This window comes from Conger conger, chromosome 13 (genome assembly GCF_963514075.1).
Source record: "Conger conger chromosome 13, fConCon1.1, whole genome shotgun sequence".
Classification (NCBI taxonomy): Eukaryota; Metazoa; Chordata; class Actinopteri; order Anguilliformes; family Congridae; genus Conger; species Conger conger.
In genome coordinates, this window is record NC_083772.1 from 25943684 (window position 1) to 25967102 (window position 23419).

General features: G+C 44.5%; 1 protein-coding gene across 5 annotated transcripts in view; it reads right to left on the reverse strand.

Annotated features, from left to right (window-relative positions):
* The window catches only part of fam168a (family with sequence similarity 168 member A), a 47041-nt gene that overhangs the window by 15564 nt on the left and 8058 nt on the right, over nt 1-23419 (reverse strand). For 3 of the 5 annotated variants that reach the window (XM_061217627.1, XM_061217622.1, XM_061217623.1), the window contains exons 2-3: nt 14685-14793; nt 9172-9263 (exon numbers count right to left, since the gene is read on the reverse strand). In XM_061217627.1, the coding sequence (XP_061073611.1) occupies nt 9172-9263; nt 14685-14755 (163 nt within the window). In that variant the 5' untranslated portion in view covers nt 14756-14793. Of the gene's footprint in view, nt 1-9171; nt 9264-14684; nt 14794-18741; nt 18838-23419 lie in introns of those variants that run through there. The other 2 variants (XM_061217625.1, XM_061217626.1) reach the window with 2 other exon arrangements.

Sequence of the window (23419 nt, forward strand, 5' to 3'; positions counted from 1 at the left end):
TCGATCTTCATTAAAAAGTGTTTAACACAAATTACCCATATGGGATGCATATGCGTATACATGTATAACTTTGCCTGCCTTTTTAACGTGATTGCCACAGTAATTAGTCGAGAATTACAGTGGCGTCTGCAACCAAGATAAAGTGGCAGGTTTTTCTTGTTAATTAGCTTGTGTGAGACGCAATTGAGAGTGCGATGTAATAACCCGCCTCTCAGTTACATGGAATTATCTCCACTGCAGACACAGGGGAGCGGTGAACACCGCGCCACACACACGCTGCCATGGAGACTGATCGGAGCCAACATCCTAATACAGGTCGTATTGTCTTTCATAGCAATCCGTTCTCACTGCATTACGAATTTTGGCAGTACAAACAAATTTATCGGTGCACGAGGCAATGATTGTATTAATTGGTGGGGGTGTGCTTCTTTGAGTGGGGGGTGGGATGTGGTGCACCTTTATTTAAGATTCTAGTCCCCCGCTCTGTTACAGTATTTCCTGCAGCCTGGTAGTAATTGTGTCAGAGGTCATGAACTATATGCGGTCATCTCCGTGTCCTCCATAGCCAGAAGCCATTCCCGGTCAGGGTCATGAGGGAGCAGGGATATTGAGCTATGGGCAGGGCTGATGGGCTTCCAAAAAGGCAGGAAAACGAGAATGAAAAACAGTCAGGCAGCTTAGGCTGACCTTCACCTGGGCTCGGGTGCGTTTCTTCAGTGGAAAGTGAAGGCAACCTGTGAGACGTTTCCTTGTAATTTCCAGACATATAGTACCCGCACAAGCATGCCAATTCTTTTCTTGGCAAATATCGTACTTAGTGCGGCCTTCTCGACTGAGAATTACCTTACGAATGCTTACAGAAACCATTATGGTTTCAAATGTTAGCGCCACCTAGTGGGAAAGTACTTTATGACCACAACAGCAGCTGCATGTGAGATATTAGAGAGCGGAAGTCTGTGATAAGCACTCCTGCCACTCTTCATAAGCCCCTGAAGAGGAACAACCCCTCGGTGTCCTCTCCCGCGGTCGTGTGGAGACCTCCTTAAGGGGGATTACAGCGTGCCCACACCAATCTGGCCTCCCACGCCCCGCTAATTAGCGCCCGTGTCTCCGAGCGCTTGTCACTACGAGTCGTGCTGCAGAGTGGGCGCAAGTGACACAAAGGCGGCGAATGAGAGCAAATGTTTTTAATTCATCTACAGTCATCTACAATTACTCCTCGCCAATCTCTTCCACAAACGGTAGGCCTGTGGTCAATGCAGCCCTCGCCACGGAACGGAGACCCCTATCATTTTAAGATGTATTACTCTAATACATAACAATGTGTAATTTTTCATCTGACACTGAAAATGACATACAGGCATTGATTAAAATTTGATTAAAATTTCTTAATGAGGTTTATTTAAATGTATTCTTAGACGACATTGCACGCTGCTTACAGTCTTCCACTGCCATCAACATAACTTATTATTATTTAGGACTGTGGCATTTTCTTAATGCTTTGAAAGCGGTCATAACCATCTTTCCAGGTGTTTCTCTTCTATTTGAATATAAGATGAGTCGATTGAAACACAACAGCATGAAACCAAAAACACTCAAGACAAAAAACATTTCCCAACACAAATGGCCATCAATTTGTGTTCTAGTGCTCTCATCTCCTTCAGAGAACGGAGTGACAAACCACTTGAGGGGAAAAGCTGAATTTATACTGAGAGAAAGACAGAGCAATAGGAGAAGAGAAGAGAGTGAAACAGCACCTCCCGTTATCAGAGATTTATGGTCTCACATATCCTTAGAGAAGGCATGTCACCTTCCCTGCCAGCCACCCAAATTATTTTCCCTTGGGTCTAAATTACAGAGCTTTTTCACTCGGTCAGACTGCACAGGATCCACTCATATTCAAGATTTCACATTTCTGTCAATTGCTCCTTCCCCCTCCCACCTCTCTCCCTCCCTTTATCTCCCCTCCTTTTCCCTTCAGTCCAGAATATGGAAAAATGTCGCCCGGAGCGCCTTCAAATTAATTCTGTAGCATCCGCTGCGCTCCGTCAATACGCAGCGCCAGAGAGCCAGCAACAATGGCTCCACGCTGGAATGCTAATCACCACCACCGCCTCCAGCAACGCGACAATCAGAGCGGGAGAAATCCCTCCTCTCCCTCTCCTCCTTTCTTCCCCGCTCTCCTCTGGCCCTCTTCTGCCTGTGCTCCCCCGCCGCATCCAACCCCCAACCCGCTAGGTGGTGTGCGGGCCACGGACGGAGAGGCTTAGACTGTGACAAACGTCAGTTGTTTGCTTTATTATTTAAGAGAATGCAACGGTGAGGTGTTTCATGAACACTACATGTCCCCGTGGGTATATTTGCCGCTTGCATGTTGCAGGAGAGAAACACAAATTTGGCACTACATCAAAGGAGAGCGGAGTTGACAATCCAGGCTTTGTACATATTTACAAAGCAGACACCATAGAAATCTGCTCAGCAAACACAAATAACGCCTCAGCATCAGGCAGTTTAATAGAGCTTAATCACAGGGGTTCTCCTTCAGCTTTTCTGCAAGCGCATCAGACAACGTGATTCGACTTATATCTTCCCCATTCCTCCCCTTCAGTGGAGCAGTGTCAACATGTATTACTTATTATCATGGCAGAGGTAAAAAGAGCTTGAGGATAAAATCCTTTGACAGCAGGCTCACAAATGACCATACTGCTTCAGTTTAGCCCACGAGAAGGCTGAGATTCTCAGTCAAGCTGAGACTATTTTCTGGACTGTGTACATTTTTAGAGGGCGCTTAATCAGCAGGAGGGCTTCTATGCGTCGTTTCGCCTGCGGAAACATTCCCCCCCTGCCTTCACTGTGAGCGGCGAACATGAAACGTAAAGCGAACGACAGAAGCATATGAATTATTAATACGGCTTTTCAGAAATTCCTTTAGTGTTTGTACACTGCTGGGTTTTCATGCAGGCCAGTAGTGTGTGTGTTTCTGAAGCAGGCGCGAGATGACAAGTTCTCGCACATTTGACCCTCTTTATGAAGGCCTGCTGGGAACCAAAGGCGAAATCGGTATACACTTGTTCCCAGAATGCCTTGGGAGAGGGGCTCTGGGGACTGGATGTGCAGGCACAATGCTGTGACACGCCTGCAGATGTACTGCTCGACACTAGGGGGAGCCATACCAGCAGAATACCTGCGAGTCTAACAAGACTGTCCCAATCGGTGCACAAGCCAAGGCTTACTGCAACACACACGCACATCGCACTGAGCAAAACAGAATGTACAAAACAAGGGGAGGCCGGACACAGGGGAGGCATCACAGATTGCACTGAAACTCAACTGAAGGAACAACACCTCAGTTAGACTGCGTCACATGTTTGGGGGGGAATCTCTATGATATTACGTGCCCCGTCCCCATGGGTGTTCCCCTGCCCCAAACTGCAAGCAGAGCAGTGTGACCTGAGGCAGCATGACTGCTGTCCTATGGGATTACCATCTGCAGTATGCACAATATCCCACTCAACACTGTGGATGCCCTGCATTCTGCTCTTAATGTCTTTTTAAAAACAACTGCCATTTATTAATAATAGGCCTAAATAATGGCCAAGTATGCCTTGGCTTATCATTTATGTCCTGGGTTTTTAACAGGGGGGGCCCTGGCCAGCAGGCTTGCGTCCCCCATCTCCCCCCACTGGCTTGCAAGTTGAGCAATAGCAGAATGCTAGCAGGCTGATATAACCTGTGTCAAAACACTAATGCAAATCACCCCATCCATCTTGGTTCTAGTTCTATTGTAAGGGGGCTCTGAATATCATGACATGCCTGTGATCCACAGCTACAAACACACATACGCACACATTAGACAAGACTACACTAAATACCCAACTGTACATACTGGCATACATACAAACCAAACAGCCTAGCATTTCTGGCACATTAAGACCCTGCAACACAATAGGTTTTTTCCATGGTGACACTGCCTTTACCGACTCCATATAACTCATCAAAGCTCGTCACATGAAATATGCTTTCTGACAGCACAGCAACAACAGAGAGTGAAAAACAGAAATGTAGAGGGCCGTCGCACATTTCTATTGCGACTTTTTACCCATATCAATGAATGATTTTCATGAGCAGCACCTTGAATGTGTGAATGGGTTAACAGAGGCCCTTATGGGAGCAGGCGAACACGATGTACGCCAGACGCAGACTGCTCTAACAAAGGGGTGGATGAAGGACTGCCTGCCAGAGAGCCACGCTAGTGGCGTGTGACAAAATCTACCGGAACCCTAACGAACCATCAACGAGGCCGGCAATAGAGAAGCAGCGCGAATGCCGATTGGCCGGACAGCTCGCTGGGTAGCTGCTGATTGGCTGCCATGCTCATCAGATTACTATCTTGCGCAGGGCCCAGGGAAATGTGAAAAACGAATTACTCCACCACTGCTAGAGCTGTGCTGCAGTCACTCAGCAACAGAGAGGGAAACGCAGCAGGTTCCTCAACTCAACCGTGTGACACACGGGGAAACAAAAGGTGAACGCAGGAAGACAGAGTAAGAGGAGAGAGAGAGATCAATGTGAACAATGGGCCAGGAAGAGTGAGGAAGAAATCATTACCCAGACACCCCTGGGGCTGCAAGGAATCAGGTGGAACCCTAAATCAGCACGGCTCAGTCTGGTGTGGACCAAACCACTGTACATAAGTACTCAGGACACGCACTAGAGCAGCAGTAGACAGAATCTGGGAATCGGATAGAAGTTTCTTGGTTGAATCTAAGCTGAAAATGTGTTCACTGTACTTATTAATAGGCTTGCTTATCAGCTTGGCAGATGCCTAACAGCTTGACTTAAGATATCATCTGATTTGTCCCGCATTATGAATTTACACAGCCAAATATTAGACAAAATCAATATGGTTCAATACTTTCATTAAGTATTGAACCAAAAGCAGCATTCCCATATATGAATACTAACATAAATGATCTGAAAATAAGCGCAGACTTCACCATAATGCCTCGATAAAAAAGCAGTTCCGACTAACAGCGCAGCCCATGTCCAAAACAACAATATCAAATAGTTAGAAAAATAATGAGAAATGACAACATGTTTCCAGAAGCTTTACATAAGAGTGGAGCAAATCAATGAACAAGTATGTGCTAAAAGAGCAGGGAGGGGAAAGTCTTGCTCCCTTTCACTCCCCTCCTCCGCCCCCCTCCCTCGCTCTCTCCCTCTCTCGAAGTCCCAGAGCTCATTAATCATTGACGGCCTCCAGTACATTAACATTCCAGCCCAGCCTCTGTTTCTACCTCCATGGGCTGCTGTCTGAGACCCGTGTGAGCAGGGGAGGGGGGTGAAATGGTGACGCAGACAGAAAAACTACAGACAATAAGGAGAGGGAGAGCGAGGAAAAACGGCACGGAGAAAGAGAGCGAGCGAGCGATATGCGGGAACGCAGTGAAAAGAAGACGAGTAGATGACGAAAGGAGAGAATGATAAATCAGATAAAAATGAGTGCGCAGAGGAAAAGCAGAGAGAGAAGGACGAGAGAATAAGAGAGAAAGAGAAGGTGCGAATGAGAGCAGAGAGCCTGGCATCAAGGTCACTCCACTGAAGAAACTGTGTCGTTGTGGATGAGAGTGGACAGACAAAACAGACAGACCGGTCTGTACGAAGGTAGACCATATGTCCTCTCCTCTGCTGTCATGGCAACCAACCCAAAATCCACTTAAGACTGTCACCGTGACAGCGGAGAGCCACAAAATCATAATTTTTATCATCTCAACCTTCACCAAAATATACAAGACGCCTAACTTGACTTTACCCAACAAAACTACTAAGGCTATATACGGCACTTGAAGGACCTGCAACCGGAGACCGATTAAAACACACCTAAATCGTCCATGAGCACTGACAAGAGCAGCAGTAAAAAAAGGAATGTTGTCGAAACATTAGGTGCCCTGAGACACCAGTTCTAGTTTGCTTAACAACGTCTGGCTGTCGCTGTGCTTATACACAGGTGGGTGTGTGAGAAATGCCCTTCCCATCGGCGGCGAGTTATAAACCACCCCCCCTCAGGTGTCTTACAGACGAAAAGTCCAGGAGCAGCAGGAACCACCAGGGAGGACCAGCTTTTCTTTTTAAAGTGCTAGGAGAATTAAGTGAAGGTCCCACAGCAAACGACAATGACTCTACTCTTGGAAGATCTAATGCTTTTGCTTCATATCTCACAATAGGGAGGAACTGCAGGAAACCAATTCACCTGAACAAAACGAATGTTCAACTGAAAAATCACTATCCAATGCACTGCTGCCTCCTCCTACTCGACTGCTAATGAGAATCACACCACACTGGCCGAATGCTGTAAATAAACCAGGCAAAGCCAAGCCAATGACAAGTCAGTGTAAAGAATAATGGACTGGCATATTTCTGCCGAGGACACAGTATGGCATTATTCTGATGGCAAATCTCTTATCATTTAATTGGACAATGTATTGTTAAAATGACCAAGTACAGACTGCAGGACAAGACGCCCTTAAAAGCCTTCATCAAAATTATTTGTTTTATCGGGAGAGAACTGGGTGGCAACCGGTTTCAGTGACTTTTTGACAATTTGTTACTGCAACCAGCTCTCCATGCTGATGCAGAACATTACATCAACATTAAGCCCATGTTTTTATGGGTTTATGTTTATACGCTTCACTGTGAGCGATGGATTTCACATCTTTGAGGAGTATGCGGCAGAGGTCAGAGCTGGAGCATTCTGGGATAGCTGCCGAGAGAGAAAAGGTCACCATGGCTGTGATTGGCAGTGCACATATTCCATCAACTCCATTATCCCACAGCTGACCCAAACCCTCAACCGACCACCCAGCCATTAATTTACCTGCATTAAGTTAGTGTAATGACATTTTCACGAGCGCAGTAATCCACTTAAGGTGACTAGCATGTGAGGGCTTCCAATAAAGGGTTTTGGATGAATGGGCACCAGGCTTCACTCTCACACTCATCAGTATTGAGGTATTGGGTAAAAGAGAAAATGTCACAGGGAATGATGTAGCACCCATTCTCAGCAGATTCACATAAATGCTATGGACTGTGTTGTGAAAGGAACATTTCACTTCATGAACTGAAAAACACTGTTTTCACACCATGGCCTTTGTCAGGGGAATCGAGGATGAGCCCTTTTGCTTGCCTATATTTTCAACTAAAAATACTTTTTTTTGGGGGGAGCTTACACATTTCCATATGAATTCAGAATTTATGATTTTCATTATTTTTGTAATAGAAAAAAAAAAGTGTAATACAAACTTCAGGTTCTGGAATGTATAAGATACTAAATATTTAATTATTCTCTAATTAGACCAAAGGCAGATCAATTACTCTTCCTTGCTGACAAATCAATAAAATCCCATGATGATGAAAGCTGAAGCTGTCTGGTTCCAGAACTGGCTCTGCCGCGCCCGTGTGGCTCAAAGCTGAACGAGGATGGCCGAGTGGACAGCCAATGGGGAGGCGGGGCTGGGTTCACACTGACCCGTGTCCATGGCCCGATTGTGTTTGACTACACGCTTCAGGAATGTGCTTCCACTCCATTTCCGACTGGCTCCACATCCACTCCCCTGTCGCCCTGGGCTCTGCTCTGTGATGAGACGTGGGCAGGCTTGGGCTTGGGGGTACTCTGTAGTACCCCCAAGGCCTCATAGAGCAGCAGCACCTGTTAGCCACTGCTTCTGCATTCCCTATTTGAATGGCCAGGCGCTTAGCCGCATGCTAGTATGTATCCTGACTGTGCAGACACACTATCAGGACTGCTTCAGAACAATGCAATCCTGTCATCTGCAGGAAAGATTCGCCCCAATTCATAAGAACGCACTGCACTAGAAAAACAAATAGTTTACAGTAGTAATCTCACTCACTTATTCACTAGCTCTCAAAATCAGAATGTGTAATCAGCTGCAAATGACACTGCAGGTGCGCGCTCGTACACACACCTGCTCAGCTCCTTCCTGTGCTGACAAGTTGGTGTCTGGACTTTGATGGAAAGCGATAAGCCAGAATGCCACTAATCTCAGTGTGGATATTCATGCATGCTGATTTCTGACAGGCGGGGTGTCACTCTGAGTCATGTCATGCTGTGACATCCAGTGGGAGTCACGCAACGGCGATGCTAAACCGAATTTGGAAAATCAGAAGTCTGCCACTAAAGACATGCCAAATGCATGCGCAATTCCGTGAATGAAGCTCCCTTGCTTCCCTTGTAAGGGAAATGGTTGTTTTACATACAGGCGCCTGCAGACATGACCCTACTCATCCAGAGCAGCCCTGACTCCATCAGCAATATACTGTATACAGACATTCTGTTTTTCTAGGTTTATAATCTTTAGATTGTTTAGCTACAGTCAGTTTTTGCCACAGTGAGGATACTGCAGCTAAAGTGGCTCCCTGTCAATACAATGGCTGACTAGCACATGCCATGCTCAGTTCTCTGCAGGACAACAGATGGACACAAAGAACTGAACCCTGGAACTCTGGTACATGTATCAGCGGGGGAGCACCGCTAAAGTGACACTACACTTGCAGAGTCAACTGTTAATCAGAATTATCGGCACAGTCATGGGGGATGAAGAGAATGCAGTGAAAAAGGAACAACCAAAAAAGGGGACTTCAAATAATAAAAACACATGAACAAACAAGACAAGAATAAGTCTGGATGAATTCATATAACACAGAGGATCATAGACACAAAATGAAAATCTCAAAAAGGAAACACAGTAAAAAGAAAAAGAAATACAAGGTAGACCAACAAAAGCACAAACACTAATAAAATTATAAAATGGAACACAAACAAGGCATCGCCCTTGATATTGACCCAAAATCAAATTTTAGTCTCGCTCCCAAAACAGTGAAATTGGTAAAAAAATATTTACTTCAATAAAACATTCCACTGAATCACCAACTACTGCTTTTATCCATCCTTTTTTTCACTAAACAAACGGACACCAATACAATACTCAGAATCTTGTTTTGTGTTGGAATATCGGAATCTGCCACTGGGCAACCACCGAGACTGGTTGGTATGGTAACAATGGGATCAGTGGGAACTGTTTAAGTTTAAGCTCCCCTCACGCGTGTGAAGGTGCACACGCCCAGTCCTGTGCAGAAGGTATGTGGATGGCTCACCTGTGTATGCCATGCTCTTGGGGTTTCCGTATGGAGTCCCGGGCTGCACGGGACTATAAACCGGGTTCATGGTGGAAGACAGTCTACTCTTGCTGAAAGAGAGAGAGAAATGGAAAACCGAGAGGGAGAGAGAAAGCAAGAGAAAAACAGAGAGAGAGAAACAAAAACATATTTAAAATGCTGTCTACACCAAAAACAAAGCAACTTCTTGAAGTCATGGAAGGTTCAATACAACCAAAGGTCATGAAATGAACCCACAGTTCATCTGTAAACAAACACATTTGTACAGGGACACACAGTTCTGCTATGACCAACCAGACAAAACATCTAAAAAAGACAAGACATAACAAGCAATTATCCACAGTAAACATTTTGCACTCACCACCGTGCAGGTGCCCAGGAAAATATAATGATGCATTTCATATCATTTAAAAAAACTTGGGTCCAGGGTGGTGGTGGTACAGTAGCTTCCACCTGGTCAAAGAATTTAGCCTGGGATATGTCATTAACTTATGTCACTAATGGTGGGACCAGACCTGCTCCATCCTGCCAGGGGGACAGTTGGTTTTAGCCAGCCAGGCTTCCTGGGGTTAATGGTGCATTAGTTCCACCAAGCCCCCTGCCAGACGCCCACTGGATACCAGCTGTCATCAGTGAGAGTTACGCCTTTCTTTGGGAGAACACATCTCTTGCCACAGCAGTGTGGAAAACAGTGCCTCTGCTTGTGACGGAGTTAAAAAATGTGTTCCAGCTGTAGTTCTCTGTGCAGGGGGCAGACGGCACCACATTAACTTGAGGTACAAACAGTGACTTGAGTGGTTTTATTTATTTAAGCTTGTTGCTTGTGGCAAGTTGAAAGAAGGGAAGGGGGTGGTCACTTGCGTCGGTAAACACTTTGTGAAACGTCACTCCTGCTTCTTTGTTTGCCCTGTTCAGGTCACAGCATGGGACCACAGGCAACCCATTGCAGCAGCCTGTCTGTGAAGCTGCCTTCAGCTGTTCTTAAGGAAAATTGCCTCTAATTCAGGCATGGCAGCACCCTCATCGTGTGCTATGAGTTAGCAGTAATATACATGTTTGAAACAGTCTTTACCAATGCCCGCTTTGCTTCATTGGGGGAGGGGGGGGGGTCATGGTGCTGTATCATCAGTATTTAAAGCCTGCAATGTGTCACGTGGAACGCCAAACCCAGACAAACAAATCCACATTTAATTTAAGTCCTGAACTTACATTTTCTGTGGTGGTCTACCTGAAACCAGCCCCACTATAATGATTTATAACTTTTGCACAAACACACAAACAACCCGACTCATACAATTACAAACCAATGTTATATAGGTAGATGCATTCAGTAGCTAAGAAAAAAAAGCTAACTCTAAAGATGATCTACAGGCAGTGTCACTTCAATTACAGGTGATGTTCCATCACCGACTGCCACAGCGCTGGAAAATATAGCCAAAGTGGGTCAGACAGCTATAGAGAACACAAGCAACAGCCACAAAGATGTGACCAAAATGGATCTTCTTTGTGGGTTACAAATCCCTGTGCTATACATTACTTTTATGAAACTGTCAAAACCCTCTATAAACCCTTTTTTTTTTTTTTTTGAAAACACAAGTAGCCGCATTTTCACCCCTTTAAATAGTAATCAAATAAAAAAACATTTTTAATGCATTATAGACTCCTCACAATAGTTTAGAGTTCTCTGAAAGACATAAATCCTCTTTATACGATTCAATTGGTTAATTTCCGACTTGAAATCCATTTTAAATCTATTTTGTGCTGGCTCAGTTGTTTGGTCACTTATTTTTCCCTGATATCACTGATGTTTCCAGACTCCATTCCAGTATGTAACTAGATTGGTTATGAGAGAAAAATAAATAAATAAAATGATATGGCTAAGAGCAGCACACATTCACACACATAAAAGCTCTTGGAGAAACACGTACGACAGACAGATAATCGCAGATGGGGACAGACCCTCTTAACAGAGCTGCGGAGAGCTCACAGCACCCTGCTGTGATGGCAGAATGTGACAGTTGAGAATAACGCTCTGTGAGGCTCTGCAGTCTAACAGGGAGATGGGATGGTAGAATGAAGGCGCACAGCCCAGGTAATGAGGAAATGAGTCATATTACGAATTAAGAGATGCAGATATGCAGAGAGCCTCTCTATGATTTATGGTCAGGAGGTCAACAAGACGCCTAAATCAAACTGTGACATATGTACAGCGCATCTCTACAGCTAGTGCCACACATCTCAGGCCTGTGAAGATGTGAACACAGTGCAATTGGGTTTGTCTTTTCTACCAAAAAAGCCATCATTAGGCCGCCTAGGAGCATTTTTCCTGGATCCCATTCCTTTCCCTCCTGCCAAATATTAACTTAAAACAGCCAAATATTAACATGAAATGGACAGATATGAAACCACTTACTCACTACTGCTTACTAAATTACAGAGGCTGACCATGTTCCTGGCACAAAATGATGAGGGGCAATGTTTGTCAATAAAATAAGCCATAGATTGGTCTGTCGCTTTAATGCTGGTCTTACACAACGTCGCCAAAAGCACATCACAAAAATGGCAAATGCCTCTTCCCCCTACCCCGCTACCTTCTCCTGTCTGAGGACCGCCTTGTGGCAGCTGTGAGTTCCTACACTATGGCCCCATGTCCTATTTTCAATGCTCGGTCCTGAGCTATTATAGCACATCTGTCTTCCTTCTGGTTCTCCCCCATTAAACACGTACAATGTAACCCAATTTAAAATAAAATCAAACAATTAATAATACGTCATTCCAATCCTTAGTGAGAACCGATACAGTGCCCATGTAGCACGTTATACATTTCATGAGCACATGTTAATTTAAAATACTTCTGCGGTTTCCTAACCTACTTCAAGTTATATAACCCTCAAACAGAAGAGGGCTCCATCTCTCCTTGACGCCATGAACAGCACCGTCGTGACTTGGAGAAATGTTCTGGATCACTTAATCAGTTTGAGAATACAGTTTAATCTTTTTTTGTATAAAATATTTTACAGGGTGGAGTTTGAACTGTCAATATTTCATAAAAAATTAAAATGGCTGAAATGGTTCAAGGCAGTACCCTATAAATGTGGAGCCCCACAGTAAGAATGAATGTGCCAACTCTCTTAAACCTGCCTTTCACCTTTTGTCATTAAAGCCAAAAGTATTTCCTTTGCTGCAGAGAAAAAAATAACTGAATTTATCAATTCAGAGTACAACACACAATTTTTTTTTCTTTAAGAGCAATGACCTCTCCAGAAGCAGCCAGTGCTCCTAGAATGGTCTAAATGGGCTACCATGGTAACGGGTGCCCTAACTCTGCCTTGTGCGGCTATGTTCCAGCTGGGAAAGCTTTTGGGGATGTGCTAGATAATAAATAAAAAGAAAAAGGAAAAAAACATCAACTGCTGTGTAAATACGACTAAAGGTCAGCAGAGATGTCTTGCCTGACTGCAGCGGACAGGGATTCCGCTCTCTTGAGGCAGTGAACACTGAAGAACCTACTGGGCTTCACAGAAACATGCAGATGAGATGGTGGTACACATGAACACACACGCATACACACGGATGAAAGAGGAGACCGTGTGTAAGATGACAGACTCGTGCTCATTCATGGATTAAATGTAGAAACGGTGACTGTAAGCGGGCTTCGGAATGGAGCTCAGGGAAATGAGAAGCAGTGGATGTTGTGGAGCATCTGGGCGGATATTAGCAGGTGGTGACAATTACAGTAACTCGGAGTAAAGTTAGCAGATACAGATTGAAGACGGTGCCCTAAAACACCAGGCCAGATAATACAAATGTATGATGAGTAAGCTATAATGCATGTACAGGTGAGAGGAGAACCACGCAGAGACTATCCCTGGATTCAAACAGAGAGTGACCACGGTCCATTACCCAGATCTACACTTCATATGATTCTAACCAAAGTTTTTGGTCTGTTAAACATTTCAGGAAATCTTTTCCAGATCAACTGGAGTTCTGTAGTCTTTAGCGAGTCTTTACCAAGACCCACCTGAGGAGGCGTACTTGGCAACAGCCGTGCCAGGACTAGAGAAAGGCCTGCCCTGTCAATCAGCTCCTAAACCAATCGGCTTCCCCCTTAAGGACAGGATGGTTAAGCCAAGCGCCAAGCAGACTGCATATACTTATACTTCATCATACGTGCTTCCCTGTATATTAGCAGTGTAATAACAAGAGCTTTGCAAGAACACGCATCTTATCATAAGAGCAAACATGATTCCATAAATGATGGGCCTCACAAACATTTCTTTCTTCCACTTTTCAGCTCATCAAAGCCTTTATCAATAACAAACCCCTCTCAGCACAGACGATCAGCTGAGATACAGCACTGAAGAAGTCCCCCAGAGTGTGGGCTTGTAGAAAATCCTAGAGAAATTCAGGACTCAGCTCTTGTCTGAATTTTCTTTTGCTTCCTTTATTAAGAACCACTGGAAGTGTAAAAGTGCAGATAAAAAGGGAAATTGTTATTCTGCACTGACTGGAAATCATAAAACTGGGAAACAAAAGTCAAATGTCTGCTTTGACAAAGTTATGCGTCAGGATTTCTGAGACTAACACAGTTGGAGTTTGTCTGGCTTTTGAACACTCTGTACCTACTCCCCTAAGCCAAAACAAACACAGTGAAGTGTAAGGGCTGATGAAGCACTTCACAAGTTCACCCATTGTGAGTTTTCTTTATCAGAAACCGGAACAGCATTTCAACATTGTCTGTGAAGGACATTTAGCGGGCATTACCATCAGTACATTGTAAAATATAGGACCTGGATTATTAAAATGCACAGCATGTCATTTCCCCAACAAGTTAAAAGAAAATTTGCCAAGATGTAATACACGGCTTTTTTCTCCCAATCATTTCTATGTACAGATCTGAGCCATACAATGCCTCATTCATTCACAGAAACACAGAAAATTACTCATGCACAAACTACATATAAAACACAAAAAGAGACTTTAACACAGACACACGCACGCACGCACGCACGCACGCACGCACGCACGCACACACGCACACACACACACAAAATATTTATCAAGAGTGAATAATCCATGATAACTGAAAGGAAGAATGGCAGGTTAGAAATGTCCAAGCAGTGGTCTCATTTAATCAGCACAAATAAACACAGGACAGAGAAATTGACAGCGAAAAATCTAACCACAAAGAAAGGAATAATCAAAAAATAATAATGATAAAAGATTCAGTTTATTCTGTACCAACACGTTTTTTTGGAGTAAATTGACAAATTCACATTGACAAAAATGGCATGTTCAGTTCAAATCAAGACACAAAAAAGAATTTCAGCTTGAAATTTTGGGTGTCCTGGTAAACACAGTTGCTCGGGGCTGGGAGTGGAGTGCACAGGTGAGGAACCCGGTACTGCCTCACCTGAACTTCAGATCAACCCAGGCCCCTCACAAACAAGGCTGGACAAAAAAAAAAACATTCAAGTAGTTTCTACACTGACCTCTTCAAGTTTTGACAGCTTTCGGGTTGGTACAAGAAACTGAATTTGTCAGTGGGATGCCCGCTTGCCATTCTTGGGAAAAGCTAATGTAGGGGAATGGATATGCAATCTGAAAAATACAGCAAGAGGTCATTGTTATAACAGGCATCAGGGAGCAGTGCAAGCAGGCAGACAAGCTGAGCTTAACAAAAGCAGTGCATAGCAGAGAGCCACCGTCAGCCACTGTGGATGGATACATTAACATTGTGACATTATAAGGTACTGAACTCCCCCATGGTTTTACGATTTAAAACATCCAATTTCTGTGTGCGTGCGCAGGCGTGCATGCGTCTGTGTGAGAGAGAGAGAGAGAGAAAGGGAAAGCAGGAGTGTGCAATTTAATGGCTGCCTTCTGAAGCTTGGTCTGTGCTGTGGTCTCACGGCAATTAATCAAGACCTGACAGGATCACCTTGTGCTCTCGCTAGCGGACAAACCTGTCTGTCCTCCCTCACTTCCTCGCTTTTTCTCGCCCAATCCCTCCCCCCCCCTCTCGCTTTCCCTTCACCCCCCACCCCCACTCTGTCCTCCCCTCTCTCTCTCATTCATTGTGCCCCTTTAGCATGGACATGGCATTTCCAGGATTCTCACTATTTTCTTGTTCATTCAATGGAAACAAATGGCTCTAGTCATCCAGAGAGAGCTACACCTGGACGAAATGGTTGAGGCTCCATGCAGTAAATGATTAGAGAGAGAAGCTCTGCCCACCCAAGGAGGTAAAATGAGCATAAAAGTGTGAATTTTCAAGGGCATTACATTTTTGCTGGAAAACAGAAGATTTGATGTTTTGTAGTGTTTTTGTTTGTCTGGGCAATGCAGTGTGTGTGTACCCCTCTCCAAAATATACACCCGCAAAATCTCTTCAATTTAACCTCATACTCACCTTTTCATTCTCCAGCCCTTTTGTTTATGCTGAATTTTATTAGTCAAAATCACAGTGAACTGTATTTAAGTCACAACACCTCACATGTCCATGGAATCAGTACGTAAACATGAACGCATCTGCTACACTATAAAGCAGCATTGGTGTGAGGGAGGAGAGGAGGCCAAACGCATCAGGACGGAAAGGTTGGATGTAAACATTCAGTTTTCCCTGCACTGCTGTATCTGTTCATCAACCCAGGATCAATGAGGTTCAGTCTAATGGGAAATGAACCACCTGTCTCAAAAAGCACACAACACCAACGCCTACAGCAGCTAGCTCGACTCATATTCTCTCCCAGAATACCCTCCCTCCTCCATCCAGATTAAACATGTATTCCTTTGAAGACTCATTGAGACTTGCTTTCCCCTTTTTCCCCAGCATCACTAGCTTTTGTTCTTTATTTTCATGCGGCTTTTCGATTGAAAAAGCCTCCCCCAAGCATAGTATGAAAATATAATCTTTCTCATAAACAATATCTATTGTAATTGTAATTGAGATCCACAGTAAAAAAAACATAAATCAGATGAACAAATGACCAGATATGATATACAGGGGTTCCTAGGCTCTTTCATGAATAAGATGAATAAGATTAAGATGAAAAATATCAGTAGATAAAAGGAAAATAATGAGTTGTTTCTTTATTTTTCAGAAGCGAAGCAGCCAATTAGTAATGTCACATCCATTCAAATGAATGCTGGTATTTGCTCTCATCTTAGCCTTTACCCTTTTAACATTAAATAAATAATAAAATAAATACAATCTTGACAAGATGGCCACACGGTGCGAGGCTTTCCTTTGGCTCAGAATGCAACTGGCTTTGAAAAGAAAATGGCTGCGTATCAGTGCTCCCGTTACTGGTAGCTTCTTCAGCGCTAATGAAAGCAGAAACATCAGTGGACTTAATGAGGTCAGGAAACCCTCTGAGAAGCCGTGGAAATAGACTTCATTGGCCGTCGCCCCCCAACACAGAGCCACGCTGCTCTGGTAGCAGGAATTTACACTCCGCTACCGCTAATCTCCAGCCCTCACCGAAAATCACGTGGAGCACAGAAACAGAAGCAAGACAAAGGAAGAAACGTCCACACGCTATTCAAACATGAGGTCACTAGTCACTCATTTGGCTTATTTGACAATTCTAGTAAGGGCTAATGAATAAAAAACGGAGCTCTGTTCCCTCTCATCAATACTCAATATTATTTGAAGGAGAACTTTAAACCGATAATGCATGACACGGAACAGAAGGTACGCAATACAGAAGCATTCGTTTTCCTCCCACAGAGTGAAAGAGAACACAGATTTTCATACTGTGCTTGGGGGGGGACAAAGGCAGGATTTGATCATCGGAATATCTGATCTTGGGAACAACAGAACGTTCACATATCAAACCGTTCTAAATGTGAGTTCTCACAGACAAAGAATATCTCCTGTGTAACGTTCAAGAGCCTGGCAGGCGTACTATTAATTACGGTTTCACACTGAGGGCTACACTTCACTCTGTTTTAGCAAGAGAGGAGGTTGTGTCAACTCTTGTACATTCTTTAGTGGAGCACTTAAATGTTTCCTTTGATGTGAAATGGCTCCCATGGCAAGAACAAGCAGGAACCAAGTCGATTCTGGGGCTTCTCTTTGGGCATTAGAAGCCTAAACAAAAGAAAACATGCACATATATATGTATGCATACTGCAAGGGACTGCAAATGGAACACTCTGATTGTAATGTCATTGTAGGCCATCACACAAGAAGTAACTATGCACGTGTACAGAGGTTTGTTACTATAGAACTGAACACAGAAACACAAACAATTTCCAAATGGTCCTTTCACACACCAGCACTTTACCTACTAGTGTTATAACACTAGAGCAAGTAAAGACTCCTATAACTTCCCACTCATCTACATTTTTCCTATCCACATATTAAACTAATGTACTGTATTTTCCTGATAATACATTATATATTTATATAATGACAATACATTTCCCAAATAAATACGGAATATACTACATGCATTTCATGAAACCATATTTACCATGCTTTTCTAGGCTTCCTTCTCCACCACATAATGTAACCTACAGCTTGTTTTCACATAACCTATCCTGAGGCTAAGACCTGTGAGAGCCGTTCAGTGTAGGCACCACCAGAAGCAGCAGTGCCGTGATTTCCTCTGTTTGAAATGGAAGGACAATCAAGGTTGCAGTGGTCTCACATGCAGCCCTCAATGGGGATTCCTCCCAGAGAATGAGGTCAAGTGAACAGGGCACGATTAGTCAATTTGAATGAGGCCTATTTTCAGACATAATGTTCATGCAAAATGTTTCAATTCACCGGTAATGCAATTCAAATTAGAATGCAATGGCATTCTAAAATACAAAAAAAAAAAATTAGCCCAACAGTTTAGATTTATGAAGATGGCACAATCGATGCCTTTTAGAGGTTGCTTCCCACAAAAAGAAAACTAAAAGAAAATATTTGCATTGATTCTGCAAAAACATGCTATCTGTGAATATAGCTCATTAGATTTAATACCTAAATGATATGCTAAAACTATAGCTGTAGATGCCACAGACAATTTGCCTGGTTTTGGAAAGAGCCGATTTTATCTTTGTAACATGCATGCGAGTGTGCAATGGGTGTGCGTGTGCATGCATGTGAGGAGAAGGGGGTTTGATTGCCATGGCTCCCAGATGAACAGAAGAACAGCTTTTCCTCCTGCGTGCTGCCCTCCCTCCCTCCCACCCTCCATCCCTCCCTCCCTCCCTCCCTCCCTCCCTCCCTCCCTCTGTTTGTGCGGTACTGCAGCACGGGGGAGAACAATGCTGCAGTGCCCTTGAGCTGGGCTCCACAGAGCAGCCACGCTGCGGTTACGCTGTGGTTACGCAACGCGCTCCGTTTATACAGCGCAGTTTAAATGGGCACGGTCAGAGAGCCTACAGCAGGCTGGGATGCACTACCATACACGCACACGCACACACTCACACACTCACCCCATTCGTGTTTCTACCCACACAAACACACGCATGGACACACATCCAATGTAAGCACACCCACACAAAAACATACTGCTAAATTATTTTCTAAATACACAAAGACACAGACACACTCACACTGCGCTTGGGGTGTCTCTGGCTCACATTACTGTCCCTGGCTGGTCCTGAGCAGATGGCTGATGAGACGGCAGAGTTGCTGGCGGTCAGGGGCATGGCCCTGTCCTCACGCCTGGCATGGCGGTGGCCCACCGGTGAACCCAAGCCCACTCGAAGCACGCGCAGATTGGCCGAGTCGCTTCAGTGAGGCATCCGGTTGGCTGATTGAGGGTTCACCTCCAGGGGACCAGTACAGGCCAAAGCCTGAGCCAGGAAACTCGCCACATGCCACCGAGAGGTGGACGCTGCTGTCGTTGGCTGCGGGTGGCTGGCCTTAAGGTTAGGAGGTGGGCTTATGTTGGCAATGGAGCAGGTGTTTGGTTCCAGATGAGGCACTGCTGCCGTGGTACTGAAGTCTAGCAGATTCTGCAAATGCCCAGCTCGACAAATGGGAAAAGGGTTTGATACTCCAAGCCTGGCTTACTGTATTCCATTAACAAGGTTTAGTCACATGTCATGAATAAAATATGTAAGAAAAAAACCCCTAAAATTAAACATTTGAAGAAGTGCTTTTTCTGAGTCTCAAGCTCAGGATTTGAACCAGCAACCTTCAGTTACCTAATGATATCACACTCCATTCTCAAGGTCTGAATGTCTCAACCAAACTAAGAATGCAGAATAAATGTGCTACTGTAAGGCTTGTCCTAACTCTGAACTCAAAATCAACATCCTCTAACCACTGGAGCAGGGCCTCAACTACCAGCTGAGCAGACTCCTGTGAGCCTCGCCTACTGGTGCGGGAAGAGACAGTAGCATGGAGCTGTTGTGCAAATATCCTTCGCCAATACCAATCTGACCTGTACATGCTTTGGTTTCCACGGGAAACCCATCTGCATGAACTCAAATATGAATGCCTGCACACAGAATACTGTGGAACAATCTGGTGTTGCACTGATGAGTCCAAAAACAGCCAATATCTAAAGCAAACATAACAAAACGTCTTGCTCCTGACAAAACCAGAGCTCTCCCGTCTCCTTTGAGCCACGGGGCTCCTGTGAACAGGTGTAATGTTCCCGCTTAGATGCGCCACACGGTCTGAGGACGGTACACAAACTCCGTTCCCCTGTGAGCTAAACGTCCTCAGGCACGATCCACCACACAGAGCTCCCGGAGGCTCCACAGCTGCAGCAACACAAATAAATCTCATGCATTCACCCTTAACAGAAGGTGTCGAGGCAATGCCAAGTAAAATGATGACCTTAAATGTGCAATGAATCAGGTCCTGCTTTCAGAATAAAGATCAGCCAAGGAGTCGGAACCTCAGAGACAACGTCCTATTGTGTTAAAGAGACGAATGCGCAGCTGCTGAACACCGTATCCGCGTCTCTCACACGCCTGTGTGTAGGCCTGCGCCCCAGGACTGTGAATAAAAATAAAATAAAAACTCATTCTGATATTCTGACAAAGAGCACGATGGTAGGAGAACGAGCCAGTAGTCTTGAAGGCTTCAGCTGTGAGATCGGATATAAAGAGCAGATGAGGGAGAGACTCAATGGGTCTCATGCGTGGCTGCGATGTCCCTTCTAGCTGATCTCCACAAATACAATTAGGGTTGAGGTGAGATACGGTAACCCCACAGCACAGTATATCAACAGAAAATGGAGAGAGAAGCCAAAGATTTACATCCCCCACAATGCGAGACAGGACCAGGCATCACTGTGATTTGCAGAAGCACAGCAATCTTGTTTGCAATGGCCTTCCATTGTCAGTGTCTATGACCTTTGCTTGTAGTTTCACACCGTTGGGGACACTGCCCTCAATCTGTCCGTACATCCTACTTCTCCGTTTTTCTTTTTAAAGGGAAAAGTCTATTTACAAAATTTGGACAACTTTAAAAATGTATACACGGCAAATGTCACATTTCATGCATCAGTTTTTGAACCCACATGAACTAAGATTAGAATTATCCTCTGTGTGAATCATCAAAGCTCTCTATGTATGATGCCATCCCTAACCAAGTGAGAAGGATGTCATGCCTCAGGTGAGGACTGATTTGAAGGGGATGCCTTTTTTGAACAGATCTGCCTCTAGCCCCTACTGGCCTCTTCTCACTCTACGGCTGTGGCAAGAGCAGAGCATTATGACTGGGCGGGCATGGTGCACTGCATTATGGGGGTGACAAAATGGACAGAACAGGGTGGCAATGATGGAAACTATTGCACCTCCATTGTTCCTTTCTTGTTTATTCTCCTTATAAATATATCAGGCTTATTATGCTTTTCAGGTGGCTGATATTACTTTCGAATGTCTGCAATGTATGCTAACAAGGATGTCCGTTTGGTGAGTTATAGGAAAGCAGTGTCAGGGAAAGGCATTCTGACGGAGCACAGTCTCTTTGGTTACTCCCCCTGTACCCGGGCCCTGCTATGGAGACATGGCCTTTGAATTATTCAGGTGTGAAGAAGTTGGTGGGTGGTAGATGTCTGCTGGAGATGGAATCAAAGCCAGACAGGGGTCTTGCTGTGTGTGTGTGTGTGTTAGAGAGATAGATGAACGCTGCAGAGAGCCAGAGACATTGAGTGAGCACTGTGGGTGCAACAACTGACAACCACACAACACTGCTATACAACCTGTCCACTGGGGCTGGGGCCAATAACGATAAACACAACAGGGCGACCATTAACATGCAATACCACGTACAGCTCAGCTGAAAGACCAATATCAACAATACTGAACATTCTGATTGTAATGGTATTAGTTATGCTACAGTCCCATATATCACAGCTCACTGAGCAGGACATACAGTGAACAAAAATAAGCCAGTGAAAGCATCTAGCATACGCTGTACATAAGTCACTCTAAAGGGTTTGGACTCAAACAAACCTCCCAAACTCCAACTGTACTGCAACTTAGTATGCTAATGAGCTCTCACTCATATAAAAAAAAAAAAAAATCCAGTCAGTGCCTCGCCTCTTGCTACTTCTTTTAATCAAAACACAGCACCTCCACCTCAAAGGTGTCTGGGATGACGGGTAAAATCACACCTGACAAATGGAGCCCCGTGCAAAACCTAATTGTTTGAACGCTAATTCAATAAAACCGACAAGTAAATGCACCTTTAATCAAATCACCTCTGGCAGGCCGAGTCGTAGAAGCACCCACGGGCACGAGCGGGAATCCTTCCCTGTGTCAGGTATCGTATTACGGGGATCTGAACAGGGAGCAGCTGAAGTGTGAAACGCAAGGGAAAGCCAGGGGTGGTTAGAGGCATGTCAGGTTCGGGGGAAGCCAGTAGCTTCCGGGAGATGAGATGGAACAATCCCAATGTACTTTGAGGCGGTCTTACGGTTCCGTTGTGTTTCTGTGATTCCTACCAGTTCACCACCCAGGACAAACCCACTTGCCAAATCCGAGTAGCCAATTGTAAGCTGTCATGGTGGCAGCACAAAGGTAGCATTTTACCCAAGGCTCTCCCACCTCTGAGCACCTGCAGGCGAAACTGAAGCCTGCTTCTGTTCGTGCGTGTGCTGACCCTTAATGACCTCTGACCCTTCTAGTGTCAAAAGCACTAAAGCCAGACAAAGGCCACACAAATCCAGGCCCTGGGGCAAGAAAGAACCAACTGGTCATTGTAATTACTATCCTCATCATCAACGTTGCCTTCAACGTCTTTCTCATCAGTCACAGGCCCACTTCATTTATTAAATGTAGGCAGCAAGATTTTTCATGTTGAGTTTAGGGCATGTTTGGGTAGGGTTAACAAAAACATTTGGCTAAAAAAGAAAATTTGTGTGTCAGCTAGCAAGCTAGCTAGCAAGTAAGCATGGACTACTTTGTTTGCCTTCTCTAGTAACCATGTCAGTGAGTCTGCAGTCAGCAGCTGAAGTGCTTCAAAACAAAATTAAGATAACACTGCCTCTGAATTGCGTCATTATAGCAAAGCAAGCAAAATGATTTGTTCCAATATATATGCATATATATATATGAATAGATTACACATTCTCAGTAGGGGTGGGTTTGAGCACTACTGGATACCTGAGAGAGAGAGAGAGACAGTGGTCTGCATGGTCCTAAAAGCTCTGGAGAAACCATCAGCAATAGCAAGTAAGAGTACACTAAAGCAGGGGAGGATGTAGAGGAAAACTCAAATTTAAAGGGTGCAAAGCAAAAGTGCCAGCAATGATGTGAGAGTAGTGCCCGGGGAAATGAGGAGATTGCCTAGCCTGGGTGCCGTTGGCAACGGGAGTATCCACAACCGTGGCCACTTGGTGAACTTTCGCAGCTGCCTCAAATCAAATCAGTCTATTCCAGCGATGAAGTGGATGAGCGCGCACGCAAAGTGCATATGCTGCGTGCACGCGCGTTTCTTTAGCACCGCAACACAAAGCTAGACTGTTCAGTTAATACCCTTCTGATGTACAAAAATGAAATGAGTCAATTAGATTCAGAATTAGATAACACCGCAAATCACAGGGATATGAGGAAGGGAGAGAGTGAGAGAAAGCACAAGAGAGTGCTCATAAGGTTATAATTGTGGCGAAAATCATCTTAAGAGCTGCAAGAGTAAACTGGTCACTATTCAAAAACAAAGGAAACACACTCAGCCCACAAAATATCCAGAGAATAAAAATGCATTAGCATGCTACCAGAAATTAATCAACCACACATGCAGTATCACAACAGGAGTTTAATA